Here is a 23,802-nt window from a genome sequence, read left to right as displayed (position 1 = left end):
TGTTTTATTTATGTGGCTCACGCCTGTAATCCCAGCACTTTGGGAGGCTGAGGCAGGGGGATCGCCTGAGGTCATGAGTTCGAGACCAGCCTGGCCAACATAGTGAAAACCTCTCTCTACTAAAAATACAAAAAATTAGGTGGGCGTGGTGGCGGGCGCCTATAATCCCAGCTACTAGGGAGGCTGAGGCAGGAGAATCACTTGAACCTGGGAGGTGAAGGTTGCAGTTAGCCAAGATTGCGCCATTGCACTCCAGCCTGAGCAACAGGAGCAAAACACTGTCTCCAAAAAAAAAAAAAAAAAAAATCTGATACTGATTATATTATATGGACCTAAAGCTTTGTACCTGAATGAGGACAAAAAATACACAATTTAAGACATGGCTATATCTTCATTCCTGTGATCTTTCCTGGAATAAGTAGAGATAAGTGTCCTCCTGTACCTTACAATGACTCCACTGTTCTAAACTATGTATTTATGCAAGGAGTAATTTGCCCTGCTGTGTAATTACTGTTAGAAGAACAGCAGTATGTATCCAAAACAGAGCAACTTTAACCAGCAAATAGACTTTAATTATTGTGAGAACTTCAGCAGGGATAGCAACCCAGGACCCAATTTTAAAATTAGGAGCACTGAGGATGAGAAGTGAGGCCGTGGAAATAGCTCTGAGCTCTCTGAATCGATGTCATAAGGAACAAAAGTAGATACAAGATGTATTTGATAATTATATTGAAGGAATAAAAATAATTTAAAACGTGTCATAGAAGCATAGAGTGACAGGCGAGGAGAAACTTATATCATCATCCCGGGGCAGCCATGGTGGCTCCATGCGTGAGGCTGGTGCCACGCAGTCTCCCAGTGTTGGCAGTGTCTCCAGACCTTCTCAGTTCTGCACACAACTACAAAACAAAAGAACAGTTGCCAGCACTTGGAAGAGGACGTGGATCCAAACCAAATGGGGGACAGATACTCCCTCTACAGACAAGATACTCATGGAAGAAGTCAAGTTGGAAGAGCAGCTGAAGGAGGCTGTGGAAGAAGATAAGCAAGCATTGGCAGATACTGAGGGCTCGCAGCAGAGCAGCCAAAAATTGGTGGAGGCGGCAAATATGTATAGCATTCAGGGCTTCTGCGAGGACTCGTTAGAGGTGGCAGATGTTTTGGAGAAGGCAACACTGTGTGTTCCAGAAGAAGAAATTAAAGACAATAACCCTCACCTGAAGAACCTCTGTGAGACTCTCACAATGAGTGAAGTCCAGTTTCAGGAAGTGTTCAGCAAGCACTGCCAAGCCGAACCCTGTCAGTGCCAAGTACCACCCTTATGAGCATGCGGTCTTTTTTTCATCTTTGTTCACATCCGACAGGCAATGTGCCGGTGTTGTAACAAGGTTTGAGGGAGGCATATCTCACACATGAAAACCCAGCGTGAAAACCCAACCGTCACACTTACGAATCACAGGAAGATCTAGCATGAGGTCTTGTTCCACATGCTGGTTTAGGGGAAAGAGCTGAGCCCGGTGGTTCTGGCTACTAAAGTGAGGTTCAAGCTGCATGGGCAGCTCCTGAGACCCGCCCTTGTTGGTGTGGTGAAGAAGGCTTAGCTGCCTCTTACAAGACTTTTTTTTTCTTTAAATCTCTTTCCATAATTCATGAAAAGCTGGTTTACCTTTTCTCATCTATGAATACTTTTGACTTTCCTCAAGGTTGGAAAGCAGAAGTAACCAGTGGGTAAACAGCCCAGTAAGCTGATCTCACAGTTACATTAATGAACTCGTATTCAGGAGTGTTCTCTGATTTTTAGTACCACATGTTTAATCATTCCACTTACTTAGTAAAAAAAGGCCAATAGGACACTACAGGTTATCTAGAGTTTCATTAATCACACTGTATCTGCTCAGACTCTAGTGACATCAAAGTATTTTAAATGAACAAAATGTCTTTGGGAATTCTACTTTTTGGCAATCTGGACACTCCCGTCTGCACTGTGTCTCTCTTGTGCAGCTTGTAGCATGGGAGTTACTGGATTTCTTAGCCCACTACACATTTCATTCAATAAAGGGAAAGCTAGGGTCGAAACATTTCTTGTGCTAAAAATAATTTTATGATGACCTTTATGAAGAACATGAGTTTGTTAGACACTGTCTAGCTGCTAAAAATGACAGATTTCTGGTTTTTGGTTGGTTGGTTTTTGGAGATGCAAAATGAGCATATGTACCTTAATGGTTCCCACCACCTTTATTTTGCCAGTAATTGAATTTGAGAAAATCAGTTAGTTTTGCCCTGTTTTCTTCATCTAAATGTGGAAATGTTTAACTCTGTGTTCTACTAGTTACTAATGACCTCAAGATATATTCCCTGGTGAGATGGACTTTCTCAGAATGTGAGGACTGCATGCTTGGCACTCTTTAAATGTTAGTGTTTCATTTTTCAAGAGGATTAAAGCCCTCATATGTTTATTTTCCTTTAAAAAACTACTTCAGGCAGCACAAATTGGTTAAAAAAAAAAAGGACATCAAAACTAAAACCTAAATAGATTAAACAATTAACAGCAGTACAGACAAAACTTAATGAACCCAGAAAATAGATTGTGGCGATTCATATCATAATGACGGGAGTTCCAGATGAAATACACAGAAAACATAGTTAAGGAAGATAGTCAGAGGTTTTCAAAGTGAAAACAAAGATCTCAGTCAGACCGTTAAGAAAGTGTACAAAGTGGCCGGGCGCGGTGGCTCAAGCCTGTAATCCCAGCACTTTGGGAGGCTGAGACGGGCGGATCACGACGTCAGGAGATCGAGACCATCCTGGCTAACACGATGAAACCCCATCTCTACTAAAAAATACAAAAAAAAAAACTAGCTGGGCGCGGTGGCGGGCGCCTGTAGTCCCAGCTACTCGGGAGGCTGAGGCAGGAGAATGGCGTAAACCCGGGAGGCGGAGCTTGCAGTGAGCTGAGATCCGGCCACTGCACTCCAGCCTGGGCGACAGAGCGAGACTCCGTCTCAAAAAAAAAAAAAAAAAGAAAGTGTACAAAGTGCCTCTTGGCATAATAGTCAAAGAAAGACACCCACTTGTCAATGTTTTAATCACAAAGTAAAACATTTATTTTAGAAAAATAAAACAACAGCTTTACTCAGATGTTATAGAAAAGATGATCCCTTACAGGGATTAGAGAGTACTTGAGGAAAAGGGTTTACTTTCACTGTTCTGTTATCTTTTTTTTCTTGGAAAACTATGACAAACCTTTTGGAGTTTTGTAGAGCCTAAAAGACCTTACCAAAACAAACTTGCTCTTACTTTGCCCCTTTGGCAAACGCTGAGTGGGGCCTGAGAGTTACCTTATTTGCAGGCTAACAAATTAACCTTAACCTGCCATGGTTTCACAGATACTGGCCAAAGACACGAGTCTCCTGGGTCAGAGACAAAGGCCAGTTTCTTACAGCAGCAGCAGTAGCCAGAGCATTTGCATTTGTGCTTATCCCCTGAGTATCTGTTGCTATGGGATAATGCAGAGAAGACCAGGGAAAGCCTGTGCATGCAGTGAGTTGTATTAGAGGAGAGGAACCTTGGACTTAGGGATCCTTATTAGACAGTAAGTGGTCTAGCCTTTTCTCTTGAAGGAGGTACTATCTCTGTCTCTGAAAGCTGTTATACAGATATCCTTGAAAAGATGTTGCAAAACAAAGGCAGTCATTGCCTCTGTTCACAGATAGGTAGAAAGAGATCTATGGAGAATTGTCTTCAGCATCTTATAAAGGGAGGAATGGTAATAAATGGCCACATTCATTCAGTCAACCCATACTGAACACTAACCATGTGCCTGGCCCTGTTCTAGGCGTGAGGATATGGTGGTGAACGGTGCCCTTGTGGAGCTAACAGTTTAGTGGGGGAAATGGACAATAAGCAGATCTGTAACATAGTGTAAGTCCTACAAGAATGGAAAGCGGGACGAGAGACAGAGTGGCAGGGGAGTTCTTTTACATTATGAAATAAATACTGGAGCATAAACTGCAGTGGAAATAGAAAAGGAGTTTTCTGTATTGTACTGTAAAATTATAGGGGTTGTACGGAGCTGGGGGAGGAGAACATGATCCCTTGACACCAGTAAGACAGGCCACTCGGGTCTCTAAAAGGAACTCAGAGAGTTTCTAGTTGGAAGCGAGCACTACAGGTTGAGTATCCCTTATCCGAAAGCCTTGGGACCAGAAGTGTTTCAGATTTTTGTGGTTTTCCCAGATTTTGGAATATTTACACATATATAAGATAATTTGGGACTGGGACCCAAGTCCAAACACAGAATTCATTTGTTGTGTATATACCTTACATACGTAGCCTGAAGGTAATATTATACCACATTTTAAGCAGTTTTGTGCATGTAACAGTTTTGGCTACAGCCCATCACATGAGGCCAGGTGTGGAATTTCCCACTTGTGGTGTCATGTAGCCACTGAAAAATTTGGGATTTTAGAGCATTTCAGATTTTTGATTTTTGGGTTAGGAATGCTCAAACCTGTAATAATAATCACAACAATGAATATGGTTTGTTCTAAGTTAAGTGCTAAAATTTGGTGCAAATGAAAGGTGTAAAACCATGTGTAAACTACCTAAGAAGATTAAATGAATGGATAAGCTTTTGCAGAAAATACATGAACTAAAAGGACAGATTTGGGCATGCAGTGTGTACCTGTAGTCCCCACTACCCAGGAGGAGGCTGAGGCGGGAGGATTGCTTGAGCCCAGTAATGTGAGGCTGCAGTGAGCTATAATTAAGTCTGTGAATAGCTACTATACTCCATCCTGGGCAATGTAGTGAAATGCCATTTCTAAAGAAAGATAAATAAAACAATAACAAGTTAAATTATAGCACCATAAAAGAAAATTCAAATATCAGTTAAAATGTTATCTCCTGTATTAAAGTTAGACTTGAGGTCTTAATAGTAGAAAAAAAACAAAAGCTCATTTTTTGCTGGCCGTGATGGCTCACACCTGTCATCCCAGCACTTTGGGAGGCTGAGGTGGGCAGATCACCTGAGGTCAGGAGTTAAAGACCAGCCTGGCCAACATGGTGAAACCCCGTCTTTACTAAAAACACAGAAATTAGCCAGGCGTGGCGACAGGCACCTGTACTCCCAGCTACTCAGGAGGCCGAGGCAGGAGAATTGCTTGAACCCAGGAGGTGGTGATTGCAGTAGCTAAGATCACATCATTGCACTCTAGCCTGGGCAAGAAGAGCGAAACTCTGTCTCCAAAAAAAAAAAAAAAAAAAAAAGAAAAAGAAAAATCCTCACACTCCGTAATAGTAGTCCTTTTGTTATATAGACCCATTCTGCTTATTGAAAGGATTTGAGGTTTACAAAATGAATTTAAAATAAGATTGAGAGAACAGGGTCATAATTTGATGGTACTTGGAGTTCATAAACATGTTCTTAATGTAGCTACTACTGTGATTACCTACATAGAAGTCAAGGCATAGGCTGGGCGTGGTGGCTCATGCCTATAATCACAGCACTTTGGGAGGCCAAGGCGAGAGGATCACTTGAGGCTGGGAATTTGAGACCAGACTGTTCAACATGGCAAAATCCCGTCTCTACTAAGAATACAAAAATTAGCCGGTGCGATGGTATTCACTTGTAATCCCAGCTACAAGGGAGGCTGAAGCACTTGAACCTGGGAAGCAGAAGTTGCAGTGAGCCAAGATGGCACCACTGCACTCCAGCCTAGGTAACACAGCAAGACTCTTGTCTAAAAATATAAAAGCCCAAGCTTAAACTAAAACTAGTTCTCTGAAAAAATATCGCCAGCAGATCTAAAGTGTAGTCCATGGATATATTTGTCTGGTGATCTAGTTTAGTACAGAAATGAAACTTAGAGAATGTATAGTGTAAATATATTTCATCAATTCATAGGTGAGGGCTAGATGGAAGTCTCCTTGGAGAACTGGAAATAGAGGTGTGGGGTGGTGGTAATAAAAACCCATGCATTTGACCTACGGAGCATGCTCAGATCGAGGCCCATCCTGCTTTCAGTCAACTGTGGGGGTAGGGTGGGTAGCATCAGGACTTTTCTCATAGAGTAGTTCTGGATCTACTTGGGTTCACACCGCAGAGCAGGAAGGTAACAACTTTTCTTGCGAGCATCGCTAGAAAGATCTGGTCACCATCGTCTCACCACAGGCGTTAGTATAAAATAAGCACACTTACTGCTGCTACCACCGTACCAATCTAGAGAAGGAGACAGCTCCAGTAAGAAAAAGTGACACTTACAGTGTGCCCCACGGTACTTTGTCCTTCTTGTTTGTAATTACAGAATATTAATAATGATTGCATTCAGTCTTCCCATGTAAATTGAAAGCCGTCTGAGCATTTTCTTGTCCTTTTTGTATAATTGGTACAGTGGCTTGAGTTCTACTCATCATGTAATGAGTGCTTTTAGAATGAATGCAAATGTAATTTTTGGGAAATCCATGAAAAAATAATCTTAGGAAAATCCAAGGGAAAACAGAACAGTAATAAAAGTACAAATACAGCAACATGGCAAGATAAGTCTAAAAAATTTACTTACAGTGTACATACTAGTGATAAGAAAATTAAACAGCCTAGCATATTTTTTTAAATAATAATTTTTAAAGACAACAGCAATAATGTTAAATATTGAGAATTTAATGTAGCAAATTAGAAGTTCATCTAAAGAATTAAAAGACAGTTTGATGGTGGCGGGGCATGGAGCCTCACACCTGTGATCCTGGCTCTTTGGGAGGCTGAGGTGGGCGGATCACTTGGGGTCAGGAGTTCAAGACCAGCCTGGCCAATGTGGTGAAACCCTGTGTCTACTAAAAATATAAAAATTAGCCAGGCATGGTGGAGGACACCTATAGTCCCGGCTACTCAGGAGGCTGAGGCAGGAGAATCGCTTGAACTCGGGAGGCAGAGGTTTCAGTAAGCTGAGATCATGCCACTGCACTCCAGCTGGGGTGACAGCGAGGCTCCATCTCAAAAAAAAAAAAGAAAGAAAAAGAAAAATACTTTGCAGGTCAGTATAAATACTTAAAATATCATTTAAATTACAAAATGTTACATTATTTATTCTAGAAAAACAATGAAACAAATATACTATATGGTTTTTTTTTGGTGAGCGGTTAAAAAGCAAGAATTTGTGAAGTGGGGAGGCTTCTAAGTCCAGCAGACTTTTAAATATATTCTAAAATGAAAGTCATCACACCTAGATGAGATTTGGGTAAAAAATGAAAATACAGAACAGTGAAATAAACCAGAGATTTCAGAAATAGATTTAATTTATGAGGAGCAATTTATATGACAACTGGGAGGAGGGGGAACAAGATCGCACTTTACTAACTCCTGCTGCTGACAGATTCCTGTATAGAGTTTATTTTAGTTATGTGTTTCATACCATGCACCTTACATTCCAGCCAAATCAAAGAGCTAAACATGAAAAAATTGAGAAGAAAGTAGATTAGGATATAGGCTGGGTGTGGTGGCTCATGCCTTTAATCCCAGAGCTTTGGGAGGCCGAGACAGCTGGATTACTGGAGGCCAGGAGTTCAAGACCAGCCTGGCCAGCATGGTGAAATCCTGTCTCTAAAAATACAAAAATTAGCCAGGCGTGGTGGCAAGTCCTAGCTGCTCAGAAGGCTGAGGGAGGAGAATCACTTGATCCAGGAGGCAGAGGTTGCAGTGAGCCGAGATCCCACCATTGCACTCCAGCCTGGGCGACAGAACGAGACTGTCTCAAAAAACAAAAACACAGGCCGGGCGCGGTGGCTCAAGCCTGTAATCCCAGCACTATGGGAGGCCGAGACGGGCGGATCACGACGTCAGGAGATCGAGACCATCCTGGCTAACACGGTGAAACCCCGTCTCTACTAAAAATACAAAAAACTAGCCGGGCGAAGTGGCGGGCGCCTGTAGTCCCAGCTACTTGGGAGGCTGAGGCAGGAGAATGGTGTGAACCCGGGAGGCGGAGCTTGCAGTGAGCTGAGATCCGGCCACTGCACTCCAGCCTGGGCGACAGAGCATGACTCCGTCTCAAAAAAAAAAAAAAAAAAAAAAAAAAAAAACAAAAACACAAAAATTAGCTGGGCATGGTGGTTCACGCCTGTAATCCCAGCTAGCTGGGAGGCTGAGGCAGGATAATTGCTTGAACCTGGGAGGCAGAGGTTGCAGTGAGCTCACTCCACTCACTGCGCTCCAGCCTGTGTGAGAGAGCCAGACTCTGGAGGGGGGGAAGTAGATTAGAACATGTATTTCAGCTGTGGAGAGGAGCTAAAATTGAACTTTCAAAAAATTGTTTTGCCCTGGTGCAGTGGCTAACACCTGTAATTCTAGCACTTTGGGAAGTGAAGGCAGAAGGATCACTTGAGCCCAGGAGTTTGACACCGGCCTGGGCAACATAGTGAGACCTTGTCTCTGTATATTTTTTAAAAATAAAAAGAGAAAATTAAAAACTTAAAAAAAAATTGGTTTTTGTTTTTGTTCTGTTTTGTTTTGTTTTTTTGAGATGAAGTCTTACTCTGTTGCCCAGGCTGGATTGCAATGGTGCCATCTTGGCTCACTGTAACCTCTGCCTCCCGGGTTCAAGAAATTATCCTGCCTCAGCCTCCCAAGTAGCCAGGACTACAGGTGCCCACCACCACACCCGGCTACTTTTTGTACTTTTATTAGAGATAGGGTTTCACCCTGTTGGCCAGGCTGGTCTCAAAGCTCCTGACCCCAGGTGATCCACCCGCCTCAGCCTCCCAAAGTGCTGGGGTTACAGGTGTGAGCCACCGCGCCTGGCCAAAAGAATTGTTTTTAATGACCAGGTAAAAGGCTTAATTGTATTAACTTTTTAAAAGTCTGTGCAATAAAAAATAAAACTCAGATAAAGTGGAAGGCAACAGTGGGAAGTCATGAATATAAATGAGCTTAATATAGTGAAATATGTAAACTTCACTAAAGGTAGTACGTACGCTTTGGTTGTTTTTTTTTTTTGAGATGGCGTCTCACTCTGTCGCCCAGGCTGGAGTGCATTGGTGCAGTCTCGGCTCACTGCAACCTCTGCCTCCCAGGTTCAAGCGATTCTCCTGCCTCAGCCTCCCAAGTAGCTGGGACTACAGGCGCGTGCTACCATGCCCGGCTAATTTTTTGTATTTTGTTGTAGAGACAAGATTTCTCTGTATTAGCCAGGATGGTCTCAATCTCCTGACCTTGTGATCCGCCTGCCTCGGCCTCCCAAAGTGCTGGAATTCTAGGTGTGAGCCACCGCGCCCGGTGTACTTAGGCCTTTATAGACGAGGGATCAATTTTAATTCAACAAATGGCATGGATATGGGTAAGTAGTCGACAGTAACGAGGGCTGCAGTCACGGTGATCACAAAGTGCCGTGAGTGCTTTTGGCCTTTTTCACTGAGGGAACGAGGTGACTGCCCGCGACCCCGAGAGTCCTGCCATCCTTTTAGACTTAAGCCAGACGGTCAGACTGCTGCAGGCTTCCACAGGATGTATTGGCCCTTGGCGTGTGATGTCAATGGCCTATGTAGATGAGGTCTGTGACAGCCGGTCCCAGGGGTTTGTTCTCGGCCTTATTCATGCTCTTCTACTGTGACATCCTTGTGAGAACCCTTGGGAGAAATTTTTGATTTTGGTGTCAGAATTTCACCTGAAGAATTTGTTTGTTCTCGGTCCCAGGGGTTTGTTCTCGGCCTTATTCATGCTCTTCTACTGTGACATCCTTGTGAGAACCCTTGGGAGAAATTTTTGATTTTGGTGTCAGAATTTCACCTGAAGAATTCGTTTGCTTTCGTCTTTTGAACCCTGAATTATGTAACTGTTTTCATCTTAGTGATGATTGCTAAAAAGTTTAGTTAGAGGCAGATGTATGGGCTGACTCTTGACTAATTTAGACATCTTCCAGGAAAACATTTCTGTCTTGTCATCTGTGGCTCTGCTTTTGGGGTCTCTCCATGCTTTTGTTTGTTTGTTTTTGTTTACTTACTGTTTAAATTTTTTTTGTTTTTTTTTTTTTTTTTTTGAGATGAAGTCTCGCTCTTGTCCCCCAGGCTGGAGTGCAATGGCGCAAGCTCGGCTCACTGCAACCTCCACCTACCGGGTTCAAGCGATTCTGCTGCGTCAGTCTCCTGAGTGCTGGGATTACAGGCCCGTGCCACCACGCCTGGCTATTTTTTGTATTTTTAGTAGAGACAGAGTTTTACCATGTTGGCCAGGCTTGTCTATGAACTCCTGACTTCAGGTGAACCACCTGCCTCGGCTCCCCAAAGTGCTGGGATTATAGGGTGAGCTGCTGCACCTGGCCTATTGTTTAAAATTTTAAAAAATTGTTTAATATCTATCTGTATTTACTATATTTTCTATAGTAATAGATGTTACTATAGAAAATATAGTAAATTTTGTGCTGTTGTGCTGAATTGCATTTATCTTTTAAATAGACTTTAAATGTTCTTTGGCAGAAAGTGAGGAATAAATACATATATTACACCTATAAAATCAGTAAAACCAAATGAAAATCATCAAGCCCAATGTTGTCAGGGCCATAGGGAAATAAGCACATACACGTGGTTAATGACAGTGTGCGCTGAGTTTCTGAGGAGTGTGAGTAGCAATAGATGCTTAGAGTTACAACGTTATTTATTCTTATTAAGCGGTTAATGCCACTTTTGGAAATGTATCACAGAGAAGTAACCCAAAAGAAGATAGCTACGATGCACAACAATGAAAGAGGGGAAGCAACTCAAATACACAGTGGTAGAGAAGAGTCGAATAAGTCAGTTAATATAATGGAATGTTATAAAGCCACCAAAAATGATTCAGTGGGTTAGATAAATAGAAATGTCCATAAAATATGTAAATTATCAAAACATGTATTAAATCTATTTAAGACTATGTAGATATAGCAAAAAGAATGAGATGGTCATGGTGAGACTGCTAGGTGGGAAGGGGTCCCCGGAAAAACTCCAACCGGCCTGTGCACTGGGGTGGAGCTTCGGGAAGTTGCGCAGCCTTTTGTAGCAGCGGGGAGCCTGGCCCCTCTTCTTTCTGTGTAGAACCTGGGATTCTAGCTGCTGGCGGAAAGCACTCTAGCAGGGACTTCGACCTTGTGAGAGTCCGCGTTTCCCCCTTTTCCTCCTTTTCACCCAGTAAAACCCTGTCTTACCATTCAAACCATCTGCGAGCCTGGGGCAGACACCGTTCTGTCTCCTGCTTCCAGTCCTGTAAAGATGCTAGGATCTTCCAGGGCATGACAGGCACCCTCAAAGGCAGATGTGGGGAGGCCCTAATGGTCTGACTGCAGCCTGCTGACGGGGGTGGGGTGGTGGTGACTTCTCCCAGGCTGCCGCTGGTCCACCCACTGCGCTGCAGTCCACTTGGTGCTGGGGCTGTGGGGCACAGGCCTTCAGGACCTACTCCCTTACCCTCCCAGGAGGTCCAGGCCTGGAGTCCTTATGTCCCCTGGAAAGCTCACTCCCATCCTCAGGGTAGGAGGGCAGTTGCACGCTGGGCTGGTTTGGGCCTGTCCTGGGACACCCCTGCAGGCCAGGTGCAGCAGGGGATGTGGCTCTGAGGGGTTGCTGTGGGCGGGTTAACGTGGAGCTGGGTTCTGGAAGGGAGTTGCCATGCTGCCTGCCAGAACACCTCCTCTGAGACAGGGGTGCCTTGTGGGACAGTGCACCAAAGTGCTCTGGGCACGAGGGGTCCCTGCACCCCACCCCACACACACTGACCCTGCATTGGGGGGCCCTGGGCTGCAGAACCTATCCATGATGTTGCCATGCACCTGGCTCTGGTGGCACTGGGACCCTCCAGGATGGGCTGAGCAGGGCCTCCCACCAGTGCGTACCCCAGCACCAACAGGAGTGGGCCTAGGCAGGGGGGCAGGGAGTGACGCCCAAGGGGACTTACCCCAGCCTCCTCTTATACCCTGGGGGTTCTCGTTTTTCTTGGCTGAGGGAAGTGGCCTCTCCCTGCTGAAACCTAGGGCCAGGCTGGGTGTGGGAGGAAACGGGGTGGCGGGGTGAGCAGGACCCCAGACCTTGGGAATCTTGAGTTGGGGGCACAGGCTCTGCCTAGAACGTGCCTGGGGGCCCAGGCTGAACCCCCTCCTGAGGAGCCAGGCTCACAGGTTGTTCTGTGGGACTCAACGGGGGGCAGCCTCCTGGCCAGAATGAGGAAGGCTATCACCCCGGGGTCTGCGGGAGGCATATGCAGGCTAAGCGGTCGCCTGCCTGGCTCCCCGATCCGCTGCAGCCAGTCCCTCAGCCTTGGCCGGGACCCGAAGTCTGACCGCCATCCCTGGGGCTCCGCTGCCAGGCGGGCACCCCCCGCTTAGAGGCCATCCCCACCCCCTCCATCTGCCCCTGTCTTAGCGACAGCCACCTTGTCCTGGTGCCCTGGTTGAGGGAAGGAAGCTGCCCTTGCACCCCTGGTCTCGGGTGCAGCCTCAGCGCCGCATCGGAGCCGCCCAGCCCCCCTCTGCTGGCCGTTGTCGGAAGTGCAGCCTGGCGTGAGCCTTGCCTTTCCTGGAGATGGGACCCAGGGCAGCACCGCTGGAAACGGGGAGGCGGTAACTCGTGGAGGAGTCCCCCACTGTCCCCTGACAGCGGCAGTAGTAACTGCGGACCATGCGGACTCAAGAGAGCCCCAGTGTATGTCAGCACCAGGAGCCAAAACCGAGTCGAGGTCTCGGTGCGGAGACCAGCCGGGGGCAAGCCTGGGGAGCCTGGATGGCAAGTGAGGCAGGAAGGCGCCCGCACTCCGGGACTGCCTGGGCCTGCAGGGGCTCTCCAGTCAGAGCCAGGGTGCGACGGGGCGCCCGCCCTGAAGGCTGAGTGCCAGGTCTGCCCTGGGGGTCCGCTCAGCCCACACGGGCTAGATGAAGGTGGAGTCCAGAGGTCCCCCCACATCCTGCTGGCTGAGGGCGTGGGCCTCAAACAGCTGCTTAAGCCGACTTCTCCTGCTCCAACTGCATGATGTGCCCACTCTCCTCGGTCACCTCCCGGGTGAGGCGTCGGTTCTGCTCCTTCAGCATAAGGATAGTCTGCTGCTGTCAGCCCGGGGACGAGGTGGATGTCAGGGCAGGGCGGAGGGGCCCGGAGGAGGACGTAGGCAGGGCCCGGCTGGCACAGGCCGCAGCCAGCAGCTCTCCCAGGCACTGAGCCACCTCCTGTACCTTGGGCAGTAGCCGCCCCAGTGGGCGGGGGCTCCCTGCAGCCCCAAAGTCGGCGCTGTCTGTGCTCTGACCCAGGCAGCACTGGCGCTCCTGCACTCGTAGCTGCTGCTGGTACCAGTCGCGTCTCTGCCATCATCTCCAAACCCTGCAGCAGCACCTCCTTCTCCTGCTGCAGCTCCTTCATCTGCTTCAGCAGGCCGCAGTCCATGCCGGTGGTGATGGTGTGCCTCTGATTTCCTCTCGGGCACTGAGTCCGCCTCCAGGGCCCTGCAGGCCGATGCACCTGTGTTGGCGCTCGCGCTCTGGGACCGCTCAGGCTGCGTGGGGCAGGACGGCGCCTCTGCTGGGGCGCACAGCTGCTCCGGGCTGTGGGCCGCGCCGCCTGGACCTGGGCAGGGGCTTCTCCAGGACCATCCGTGGCTCGTTGTCCAGCGCAAACCCCAGGCCGGGCCGGGCGCACGTGGGGTCCTGGGGGCCGCAGTTGGCGCTCAGCAGCGAGGTGCGCAGGCCGGCCACAAAGCGCTCGAAAGTTAGGTAGCCGCCGGCCGTGGCCACCTGGCGCAGGCCCTCCAGCATCCCGCGGGGCAGGTCCTGCGCGTTGGCGCCCTGCCAGCGGGACTGGATCTCGCGCAGGTGCACGCAAGCCGCGCCGCCGGTCGTCCAGGATGTCCAACAGGGTGCGCAGGCTCTGCAGGAAGGCGAGCGGCAGCCCCTCGGTGCTGGGCGCCAGCGCCGGGGGTAGGCACGCAGGCCCGCTCAGCCGCGTCGGCCCAGGCCATGGGCACCCGGGCTCTGTCCCCGCGCCTGTCCCCGCGCGGCCCCACAGCGGGGCCGGCCCAGCACGCTCAGCCAGCGGCGACAATAGGTTTTTTTTTTTTTGGATACATGATTTTACTCTTTGCCAGGCTGGAGTGCAGTGGTGTGATCGTAGCTCACTGCAGCCTCAACCTCTCGGGCTCAAGCCAGTCTCCTGCCTCAGCCAACTCAGAGTAGTTGGGACTACAGCCATGCACCTCTACGCCGGCTGATTTTTGTATTCTCGCATCCAGTAGAAAGATGCTTTGTGTGGTAGCCACATTTCTAAAAAGCGGTATGCAAATTGAGATTGTCGAAAACATTCTAAAATGTAACAGAAGCACAGAAGCAATAAAAAGATTATCAGACAACTTCTTCCTTCTCCATGGAGCTCAGAGGCAGCTTACATTGTGATTAGAAATGTGGGCTTGGCCAGGCGCAGTGGCTTACGCCTGTAATCCCAGGACTTTGGGAGGCCAAGGCGGGCAGGTCACCTGGGGTGAAGAGTTCAAGACCAGCCTGGCCAACATGGTGAAACACTGTCTGTACTAAAAATACAAAAATTAGCTGGGCATGGTGGTGGGCACCTGTAATCTCAGCTACTTGAAAGGCTGAGGCAGGAGAATCGCTTGAATCTGGGAGGCGGAAGTTGCAGTGAGCAGAGATCAGGCCACTGCACTCCAGCCTGGGCAACAAAGAGTGAAACTCCATCTCAAAAAAAAAGAAAAAGAAAAAAATATGGCCGGGCGCGGTGGCTCACGCCTGTAATCCCAGCGCTTTGGGAGGCCGAGGCGGGCGGATCACAAGGTCAGGAGATCGAGACCACGGTGAAACCCCGTCTCTACTAAAAATACAAAAAATTAGCCGGGCGCGGTTGTGGGCGCCTGTAGTCCCAGCTACTCGGGAGGCTGAGGCAGGAGAATGGCGTGAACCCGGGAGGCGGAGCTTGCAGTGAGCCGAGATCGCGCCACTGCACTCCAGCCTGGGCGACAGAGGGAGACTCCGTCTCACAAAAAAAAAAAAAAAAAAAAAAAAAAAAAAAAAAAAAAAAGAAAAAATATGAGTATCCATTGCATAATCTGAGGATTAGAGAAATGTGCTTGTAGGGCACACTGTGTAGTATCTGGCTCTTGTTTCTGTTTTCTGTATGAGATCATATTTAGTAAGTCACGTATACACTAAGTTAACTCCTGGAAAGGGGGTTAGTGAGGATTCCTTCATAACTTTAGAGATAAAACATGATTTTCCTATTGCTTCTTTTTTGTGATTCTTTTTTCATAGGAAATATTGTCTTTTCTGCTTTGTAGATATCATTGAAATGGATTCCAAGCGTGTGCCTCGAGACAAGTTGGCCTGCATCACCAAGTGCAGCAAGCACATCTTCAATGCCATCAAGATCACCAAGAACGAGCCAGCGTCAGCGGATGACTTCCTCCCCACCCTCATCTACATCGTTTTGAAGGACAGACCCCCCACCCCTTCAGTCTAATATCCAGTATATCACACGCTTCTGCAATCCAAGCCGACTGATGACTGGAGAGGATGGCTACTATTTCACCAATCTGGTGAGTAAGTGAGTTCTTGGTGTTGTAGAGAAGGACTAGGAAGGTGGTGGTTTTGGGGATGTGACAGGTGACTCAGGCCTGTGACAGGTAAATGCTCCTGTTTGAGAAGGCAGCATGGCTGAGGAAGCTCACTGTGTGTCAGGGAGCACAAGGACCAGGTGATACAGACACTCTGCCTCCCAGCACTTGGTCAGAGCTTGTGTTTGTCCTACGGAAACAGATGACATGCGTTGGGCATCACTCCCCACGGTCCTGGGTAGAGGAGTCCTTCACTTGGCTGGGCCTCTTCAACCGTGAAGAAGGCAAATCTTGCACTTTAATTCATTTTTATAGAGGATCTAAGATTGATTTTTTTTGTTTTATTTCTCAAGTTCTAAGAATTGAATACTGAGATTTTTTTTACAGGTCAGTTCAGAGGATGTGAAATGATTTTCAAGTATTATGTTGTTACAGTGGTTATTGATTATAGGCAAGACAGTATCTAATTATGTATCAGTTAATAAGGCTGAATACTTCCCACCTTTTTTTTTCTTTTATTTATGTATTTTTTTTTTCTACAGAGTCTCACTCTGTCACCCAGGCTGGAGTGCTGTGATACAATCGTAGCTCACTGCAGCCTTGACCTCCAGGCTCAAGCAATCCTCTCACCTCAGCCTGCTGTGTAGCTGGTACCACAGGCATGCACCATCACACTGGGATAATTTTTTTTTTTTAGAGATGGGGTCTCACTGTGTTGCCCAGGCTGGTCTCATACTCCTGGGCTCAAGCAGTCCGCCCACCTCAGCCTCTGTAAGAGCTGGAATTGCAGGTATGAGCCACTGCTCCTGACCTGAATTCTTTCTTTTTCTTCCTAGTAAACTCTGCTTATTTGCTTTCAACTGAATATATTGTGAAGCTAATGAATTTGGATCCTTGGGGCAGCTTATGGACTTGGTTTTTTGTGTTGAAAGCCTAGGAACTAAGAGATGGGGAGGGGAAGCCAGGATGCATAGGGAGCATTTTTGATAAATTGCCAAAAAATGTCTCAAAACAGGTACATGAATCTCTAGAAATATGTCATGATTTATTTCTAGATTCTAAGTATGTATTCACATTTATACCTACTTTTGTATTTGTCACTTTTTTTCCTTTTCCTGTAAGTAGATTCCAAAAGTTGTAGAAGCCTCAGGTTCCTCCAAACCTGGACCTGCCCCCATCACTCATCACCCTCCACCATTGTGTTCAGCTATGTGTCACTCTAGTCACCAGTATCTCGGGAGGGTGATTTGCAGGTGGAGGGACTTGGGAATGCTCTTGATCAGATGCTTTCACCTTTATTCACACTGTTTTCCATCCTTCCAGGTACATGGTGGTTTAATCCGTAGTACTAAAAAAGTTTAAGTGGCCCATGTAGAATGAGATTAGAGGTACTCATATATCTTTTTTATTTTGAGATGGAGTGTCTCTGTTGCCCAGGCTGGAATACAAAGACATGATCTCAGCTCACTGTAACCTCCGCCTCCCGGGTTCAAGCGATTCTCATGCTTCAGCCTCCCAGGTAGCTGGGATTACAGGCATGTGCCACCATGCCTGGTTGATGTTTGTATTTTTAGTAGAGACAGGGTTTCACCTTGTTAGCCAGGCTGGTCTTGAACTCCTGGCCTCAAGCAGTCCACCCACCTCCGTCTCCCACAGTGCTGGGATTACAGGCATGAGCCACCACACCTGGCCTTATATTTCTTAATATAAATGAAACATACACTTGCTTGCGAGGGAAGAGCCTTTTGGATTCAGCTCTTTATCCAGAGTGGGTCAGACAACTTGGAAGTCCCTGAGAAGTGTGAAGGTGGAGACATGGCAGATAGTGAGAGAAGTGAAGGAGGACCAGGATGCATTCGAGCATAGCCACAGTCACTGACAGTAGAGGTGGCTGGCTCGCACACACACAGCAGCTTCTAGGGCCCTTGGCCTGCAGCCTTAAGTACATTTGTGCCTTCCCTCTTCATCCTCTTCTTGCCTGACTCAGAGTCTGTCTCGTCCCCTACACCCACTGCTCCAATGAAACTGCTCTGGCAAAAGTAGAAAGTTTCCAGCTGACAAACCCCGCGGGCACTCGATTTAGTAACCTAAGGAAATCATAATAGGAAGCTGTTGCCTCAGATAATCTTATCACATGTTCAAAAAAAAAATGGTGAAATCCCTTTTGTTTGGTGTGCTTTGTTGAATACTTTCTACCATTGCTCTTATCACAGCAAACATAATCTTGTATTTAGTATTTTAGCAGCAGCATTTTATCTGAAACTCTGTGGGTTAAATCCTTAAATACAGACATTCTGGGTTGGTCCTCTATCAGGTTCTGAAAATGAAAAGCCATGTATTCGAGTAATTGAGCATCTTCTACAAACAGAGTTTGTATTTCTCCTTTGAATGTCAGTTTGTCATCATGAAGCATTGGTGGCGTTACATTATCAATTATTTGAAACTAAGACAGTTCAGTGTTAGTGCAGATATTAATAGAATATTTTACATAGCAACTTTATTATCACCAACAGATCTTCTTCGCTTCTCATAGCACTCTCCATGAGTCCTTTGTTCTGCAACTTGTGTTGTTCCTTGGCTTCCACAATCCCACTACTTCCTTGTCTCTTTGTAAAGTCTGTGTCTTCTACTTCCACCTTGAATTGTGTCATTCCCTGGGACTCCATCGTCTCTGCATCTCTTCCTGCACCATCTCCTCTGTCAAAGAGCTGTCACTCACCTGTGCAGTGATGACCCACAGCTCTGTGTCACCTGTCTTGACCTCACACTTGTATCGCACCTCAAATATAATTTGTTTAGAGCTACGTCCCCTTCAGATGTTTGTTTCTTTTCCAGTATTCTTTATTTCTGTTAGTGGCCATGCCATGTCTCCATTCACCTAAGTGAGGAGTTAGAATCACCTCCTCTCTCCAGTCACAGGGGCCACAGCAGCTCCACACACACCATGAGCCAGATGGGCGTGCGCTTCCATTCTCCTCGGATGAATCACATTTTTCTTTTTCTTTATTCCTTTTCTCTAGAGGTGAGGTTTCTATCCCGACTGTTGCCCAGGCTGGTCTCAAGCAATCCTCCCACCTCGGCCCCCCAAAGTGCTGGGATTATAAGCATGACCCAACACACCCGGCTCAGATGTCTGTTGAATTGGGCATTTGCAGTGGCATTTCTGTGCTAATAATTGCTACCATGTATTCATTGCTCACTGCAGGCCTCTTGGAAGCCCATGACATGTGTTATGTTGTTAATTCTCACAATAAATCTGAATGGTATTTCCCCCATTCCCAACAGAATACCTGGTATTTCTGTTACAGGTACAGAAACCTCAGAGAGCTTAAGTAACTTTCCCAGGGTCACTCACTGTTGTTGTTAAGTGAAAGAGGTGACAGTCAACTCAGGTTCTGTTGCTTCAGAGCTGTTCTTTTAACCACTTGATGTTAAAATATTTATTTGAGGATCAGAGGTCCGTGTGCCATACCAGTGTCTTGAGGAACCACACCCACTCGGGGACTATATCCTGGGTGGGGATAGCAGGTCTGGGAAGACTCAGACAGAATGGCTTCATGGTGTACCTGGGGAGGCTGCACCCAGACATTGGCCCCAGAGCTCCTGGGAGTGTACAGGAAGCATGACCGGGGATAGGAGTAGGTAATTTTTGAGGCTGAATTACACGGAAGTTCATGAGTTTGTTTTGTTTACTTTTGCTTCTATTTTAAATTCTCTGTGATCAAAAGATTTTTACAAATCGATTGGAGTATGCGTAGCTTTCCTAATATGACTGTATTAACGTCCTCTTCTTGTAGTGCTGTGCCGTGGCTTTCATTGAGAAGTTAGACGCCCAGTCTTTGAATTTAAGTCAGGAGGATTTTGATCGCTACATGTCTGGCCAGACCTCTCCCAGGAAGCAAGAAGCTGAGAGTTGGTCTCCTGATGCTTGCTTAGGCGTCAAGCAAATGTATAAGAACTTGGATCTCCTGTCTCAGTTGAATGAACGACAAGAAAGGATCATGAATGAAGCCAAGAAACTGGAAAAAGACCTCATAGATTGGACAGATGGAATTACAAGAGAAGTTCAAGATATTGTTGAGAAATACCCGCTGGAAATTAAGCCTCCAAATCAACCGTTAGTAGCTGTTGACTCTGAAAACATTGAAAATGATAAACTTCCTCCACCACTGCAACCTCAAGTTTGTGCAGGATGATCACAGTTTACATGGAGAGTATTTATTTGAGCCTAAATTATAGGTAGCCCTTACTACACTCAACTGATTGGGATCTAGAATGTAACTAAATTGCTTATAAATGTCAGAGCATTTTTAAAGGTACAGTATATGGGGATTGTTTTGTTTTGTTTTTCCTAGCAGGGGAAGCTTAGTTAATAATAAAATACTATTTATTTGAGTTACTGATACAGATTCATTTAAGGCTTGTGTGCAGATTTTGTCTCAATCTTTTTTCCCTCCATGATTTTCCTATGTGCTTCCTCTGGCATTCACTGTGGTTTGGTAAATAATTGCTTTTTAAAGGACAAAACGAATGCTACAAAGTGTATGTTCAAGGAAATTAAATGGTACCACTTTTCCACAGTTCGAAATAATTTTATAATTGTAAAGATAGAAATTATATTGATAATATGTAAAATTGTAAATATGTAAAAAAAGAATGGTGTCTGCTCTGCATGACATTTTATATGTTAATTTTTTAGTTTAAAATGAAATATATTGAATGTTTGCCTTTAGCACCATTTTATTTGGTTTGTTCTACTAAAATGACTCGAGAAGTGTTTAGACAAACTCCCCTAGGTCCTCCTGACTTCAGGTGATCCTCCTGCCTCGTCCTCCCAAAGTGCTGGGATTACAGATGTGAGCCATTGTGCCTGGCCAGTTTCTGACAGTTCTGGAAGGTGGGAAGTCCAAGATCAAAGTGCTGGCAGATTTGGTGTCTGGTAAGGGAACCGTTTCTCATAGATGGTCCCTTCTCACATGTCCTCATATGACGGAACGGGCAAACAAACTTCCACAGGTCCCTTTTATAAGGGCACTAATCCCATTCATGAGGGCTCCACCCTCATGACCTAATCTTCTCCCAAACGCCCCACCAGTGTAAAAAAATTTTTATGTTAGAGATGGGGTCGGCCAGATGAGGTGGCTCATGCCCCACTTTGGGAGGCTGAGGCAGGTGGATCATGAGGTCAGGAGTTTGAGACTAGCCTGGCCAACATGGTGAAACCCCGTCTCTACTAAAAATACAAAAATTAGTTGGGCAAGGTGGCGGGCACCTGTAATCCCAGCTACTCTGCAGGCTGAGGTAGGAGAATAGCTTGAACCTGGGAGGCAGAGGTTATAGTGAGCTGAGGTGGCGCCACTGTACTCTAGCCTGAGTGACAGAGCAAGACTCCATCTCCAAAAATAAATAAATAAAATAAAAATACAAAAATTAGCCAGGCATGGTGTTGCATGCCTGTAGTTCCAGCTACTTGGGAGGCTGAGGCAGGAGAATTGCTTGAACCCGAGAGGCAGGGGTTGCAGTGAGCCAAGATCACACCACTGCACTCCAGCCTGGGTGACAGAGTGAGACTCTGTTCTGAGCATGAAGCCTGAAGCCTGTGAAGAAGAAAAGAGCACTCTGGGCCAGGTGTGGTGACTCACATGTGGAATCCTAGCACTTTGGGAGGCCAAGGCGGGAGGATCCCTTGAGGCCAGGAGTTAGAGACCAGACTGGCAACATAGTGAGACTCCTGTCTCTATAAAACATTAAAAAAAATTAGCTGCGGCCGGGCGTGGTGGCTTATGCCTGTAATTCCAGCAATTTGGGAGGCTGAGGCAGGCAGATCCCTTGAGGTCGGGAGTTTGAGACCAGCCTGGCCAACATGGTGAAATCCCGTCTCTACTAAAAATGCACGAATTAGGTGGGTGTGGTGATAGGTGCCTGTAATTCTAGCTACTTGGGAGGCTGAGGCAGGAGAATCGCTTGAACCCGGGAGGTGGAGGTCACAGTAAGCCGAGATTGCACCACTGCACTCCAGCCTGGGTGACAGAGTGAGAGTGAGACTTTGTCTCAAAAAAAACCAAAAAGGTTGGGTGGGCTGGGTGCGATGGCTCGCGCCTGTAATCCCAGCACTTTGGGAGGCTGAAGTGGGAGGATCACCTAAGGTCGGGAGTTCAAGACCAGCCTGACCAACATGGAGAACCCCTGTCTCTAAGAAAAATACAAAAAATTAGCCAGCTGTGGTGGCACATGCCTGTAATCCCAGCTACTCGGGAGGCTGAGGCAGGAGAATCATGAACCTGGGAGGTGGAGGTTGCAGTGAGCTGAGATTGCGCCATTGCACTCCAGCCTGGACAAGAGCAAAACTCCATTAAAAAAAAAAAAATTATCTGGGCACAGTGGTGCGTGTCTGTAGTCCCAGCTACTTGGAAGGCTGAGGTGGGAGGATGGCTTGAGTCCAGGAGGTTGAGGCTGCAGTGAGCTATGATGGCCCCACTGCACTCCAGCCTGGGCAACTGAGTGAGACCCTGTCTCTCACACAAACACACATACATACACAAAGGAAGAATAAAAAAAGAAAACATTCTTTTTGCTCGGGAGGTATTTAGACGGTATCATGAGCTTGTGTTTCAAGCTGTGTGTTCAATGAATCATTTCTGCAGGGACAATGACACATTGTGTGACTTGGCTCTGAGAGCGCCTGCTGGGCCTGGGCCGCTGGGGAAGGCTTCAGGGGACAGAAGACATTTCAGCTGGATCAAGGCCAGGCAAAGGAAAGGCAAGAACCAGCCAGGCAAAAGGCCTGGAGGTGTGAGAGGCTCTAGAATGATCTGAGACTGGTGAGTGGGGGCGGTGGCCTGGTTTGGCTGGAACCCAAGGCTCCCTAGGGGACAGGAAAGAGAGCTATTGGGGTCAGGTCTGGGTCTCCGATCCCAGACTCACGCCTGTGGGTTTCCTCCTGGAGGGAGTGGAGGCTCGCACGGCTGTACTTAAGCAGGAACGGGCAGTTAAGAACTGGGGAGGAGAATGTCTTCTCACTGCTTCGTTTTATTTTTCAAGTGCCAACTTCTTAATATCTGTGAGTCAAACACTGTGCTATTATTGGGATTGCGGCAGCACCTCTAATTGACAGTTTTGGTGTTTTTTTGTTTTTTGTTTTGTTTTTGGCATGTGTTTTTGAGGCAAAGTCTTGCTCTGTCACCCAGACTGGAATGCAATGATGCGATCATGGCTTACCGTGGCCTCTACCTCCCAAGCTGAAGTGATCCTCCTGCCTCAGCCTCCCGAGTAGCTGGGATTACAGGCACACACCACCACGCCTGGCTCATTTATTTTTTTGTAGAGATGGGATTTGGCTACATTGCCCAGGCTGCTCTTGAACTGCTGGCCTCAAGGAATCCTCCTTCCCACCTTGGGCTCCTGAAGTGCCGGGATTATAGGTGGGAGCCACGGCACCCAGCCCTAATTAATGTGTTTTTTTTTGCCAGGTGCAGTGGCTCCTGCCTGTAATCCCAACACTTTGGGAGGCCGAGGCAGGCAGATCACTTGAGGTCAGGAGTTTGATACCAACCTGGCTAACATGAAACCCTGTCTCTACTAAAAATACAAAAATTAGCTGGGTGGGGTGGCGGGCGCCTGTAATTTCAGCTACTCAGAGGCTGAGACAGGAGATCGCTTGAACCCAGGAGGCGGAGGTTGCAGAGTGGAGATTGCGCCACTGCACTCCAGCCTAGGGAACAAGGTGAGACCTCCGTCTCAAAACAACAAACAAACGAACAAACAAACCACCACAAAAGCAGTTTGTTTTTTTTTTTTTTAAAGCAGCCTGAGCACAGAGGTTCATGCCTGTAATCCCAGCATTTTGGGAGGTCACTTGAGTCGAGGAGTTTGAGACCAGCCTGCAACATAGTGAGACCTCTGTCTCTACTAAAAAAATAAAAAGTGTGTGTGCCTGTGTGTATGTGTGTGGGTGAGTGTGTGTGTGCACATATTTCTCTGGTCTTTCCAGCTTGGATCTTTATTGATGTCCTTTTCCTGTGCAGAGGAGGTCTGGTCTGAGCAAACCTGACTTGTTGGGACCCATTTCTGTTTTTCTTTTCAAATGTACCTCTGTTACTCTCTTTCAAACACATGAGGGAAAACTGGAAGACAAGCTCTGCCTAGCCCCAAGTTGCAGGGTTCACCTGGGGCAGTACTCAGGGGCCTGAGTCTCTCAGTCTGGCGGTCTCCTCTGAAGTCAAACTTGGTGCTTCATCTTTTCTAGT

General features: G+C 46.9%; 1 protein-coding gene and 3 pseudogenes across 2 annotated transcripts in view; 2 read left to right on the top strand and 2 right to left on the bottom strand.

Moving 5' to 3' along the window:
- The window catches only part of LOC126950313 (grpE protein homolog 1, mitochondrial-like), a 3,065-nt gene extending 353 nt beyond the window's left edge, over positions 1-2,712 (top strand). Inside the window, exon 1 of the mRNA XM_050783605.1 lies at positions 1-2,712. This exon is cut by the window's left edge and continues 353 nt beyond it. Within this exon, the coding sequence (XP_050639562.1) occupies positions 828-1,325 (498 nt within the window). The 5' untranslated portion in view covers positions 1-827 and the 3' untranslated portion in view covers positions 1,326-2,712.
- The window catches only part of LOC126950301 (rab5 GDP/GTP exchange factor-like), a 49,799-nt pseudogene extending 27,605 nt beyond the window's left edge, over positions 1-22,194 (top strand). Inside the window, exons 4-5 of the transcript XR_007724153.1 lie at positions 15,281-15,538; positions 19,354-22,194. The product of XR_007724153.1 is annotated as a rab5 GDP/GTP exchange factor-like (transcript). The remainder of the gene's footprint in view (positions 1-15,280; positions 15,539-19,353) is intronic.
- Positions 1,355-1,465, bottom strand: LOC126951874 (uncharacterized; annotated as a pseudogene).
- On the bottom strand, positions 12,878-13,957 carry LOC126950300 (suppressor APC domain-containing protein 2-like; annotated as a pseudogene).
- Positions 22,195-23,802: the final 1,608 nt, after the last annotated feature.

The sequence above is a fragment of the Macaca thibetana genome, chromosome 3 (assembly GCF_024542745.1).
Source record: "Macaca thibetana thibetana isolate TM-01 chromosome 3, ASM2454274v1, whole genome shotgun sequence".
NCBI classification, from domain to species: Eukaryota; Metazoa; Chordata; class Mammalia; order Primates; family Cercopithecidae; genus Macaca; species Macaca thibetana.
The sequence above is the reverse complement of the archived record's forward strand: the minus strand, read 5'-3'. Positions and strand labels throughout refer to the sequence as shown.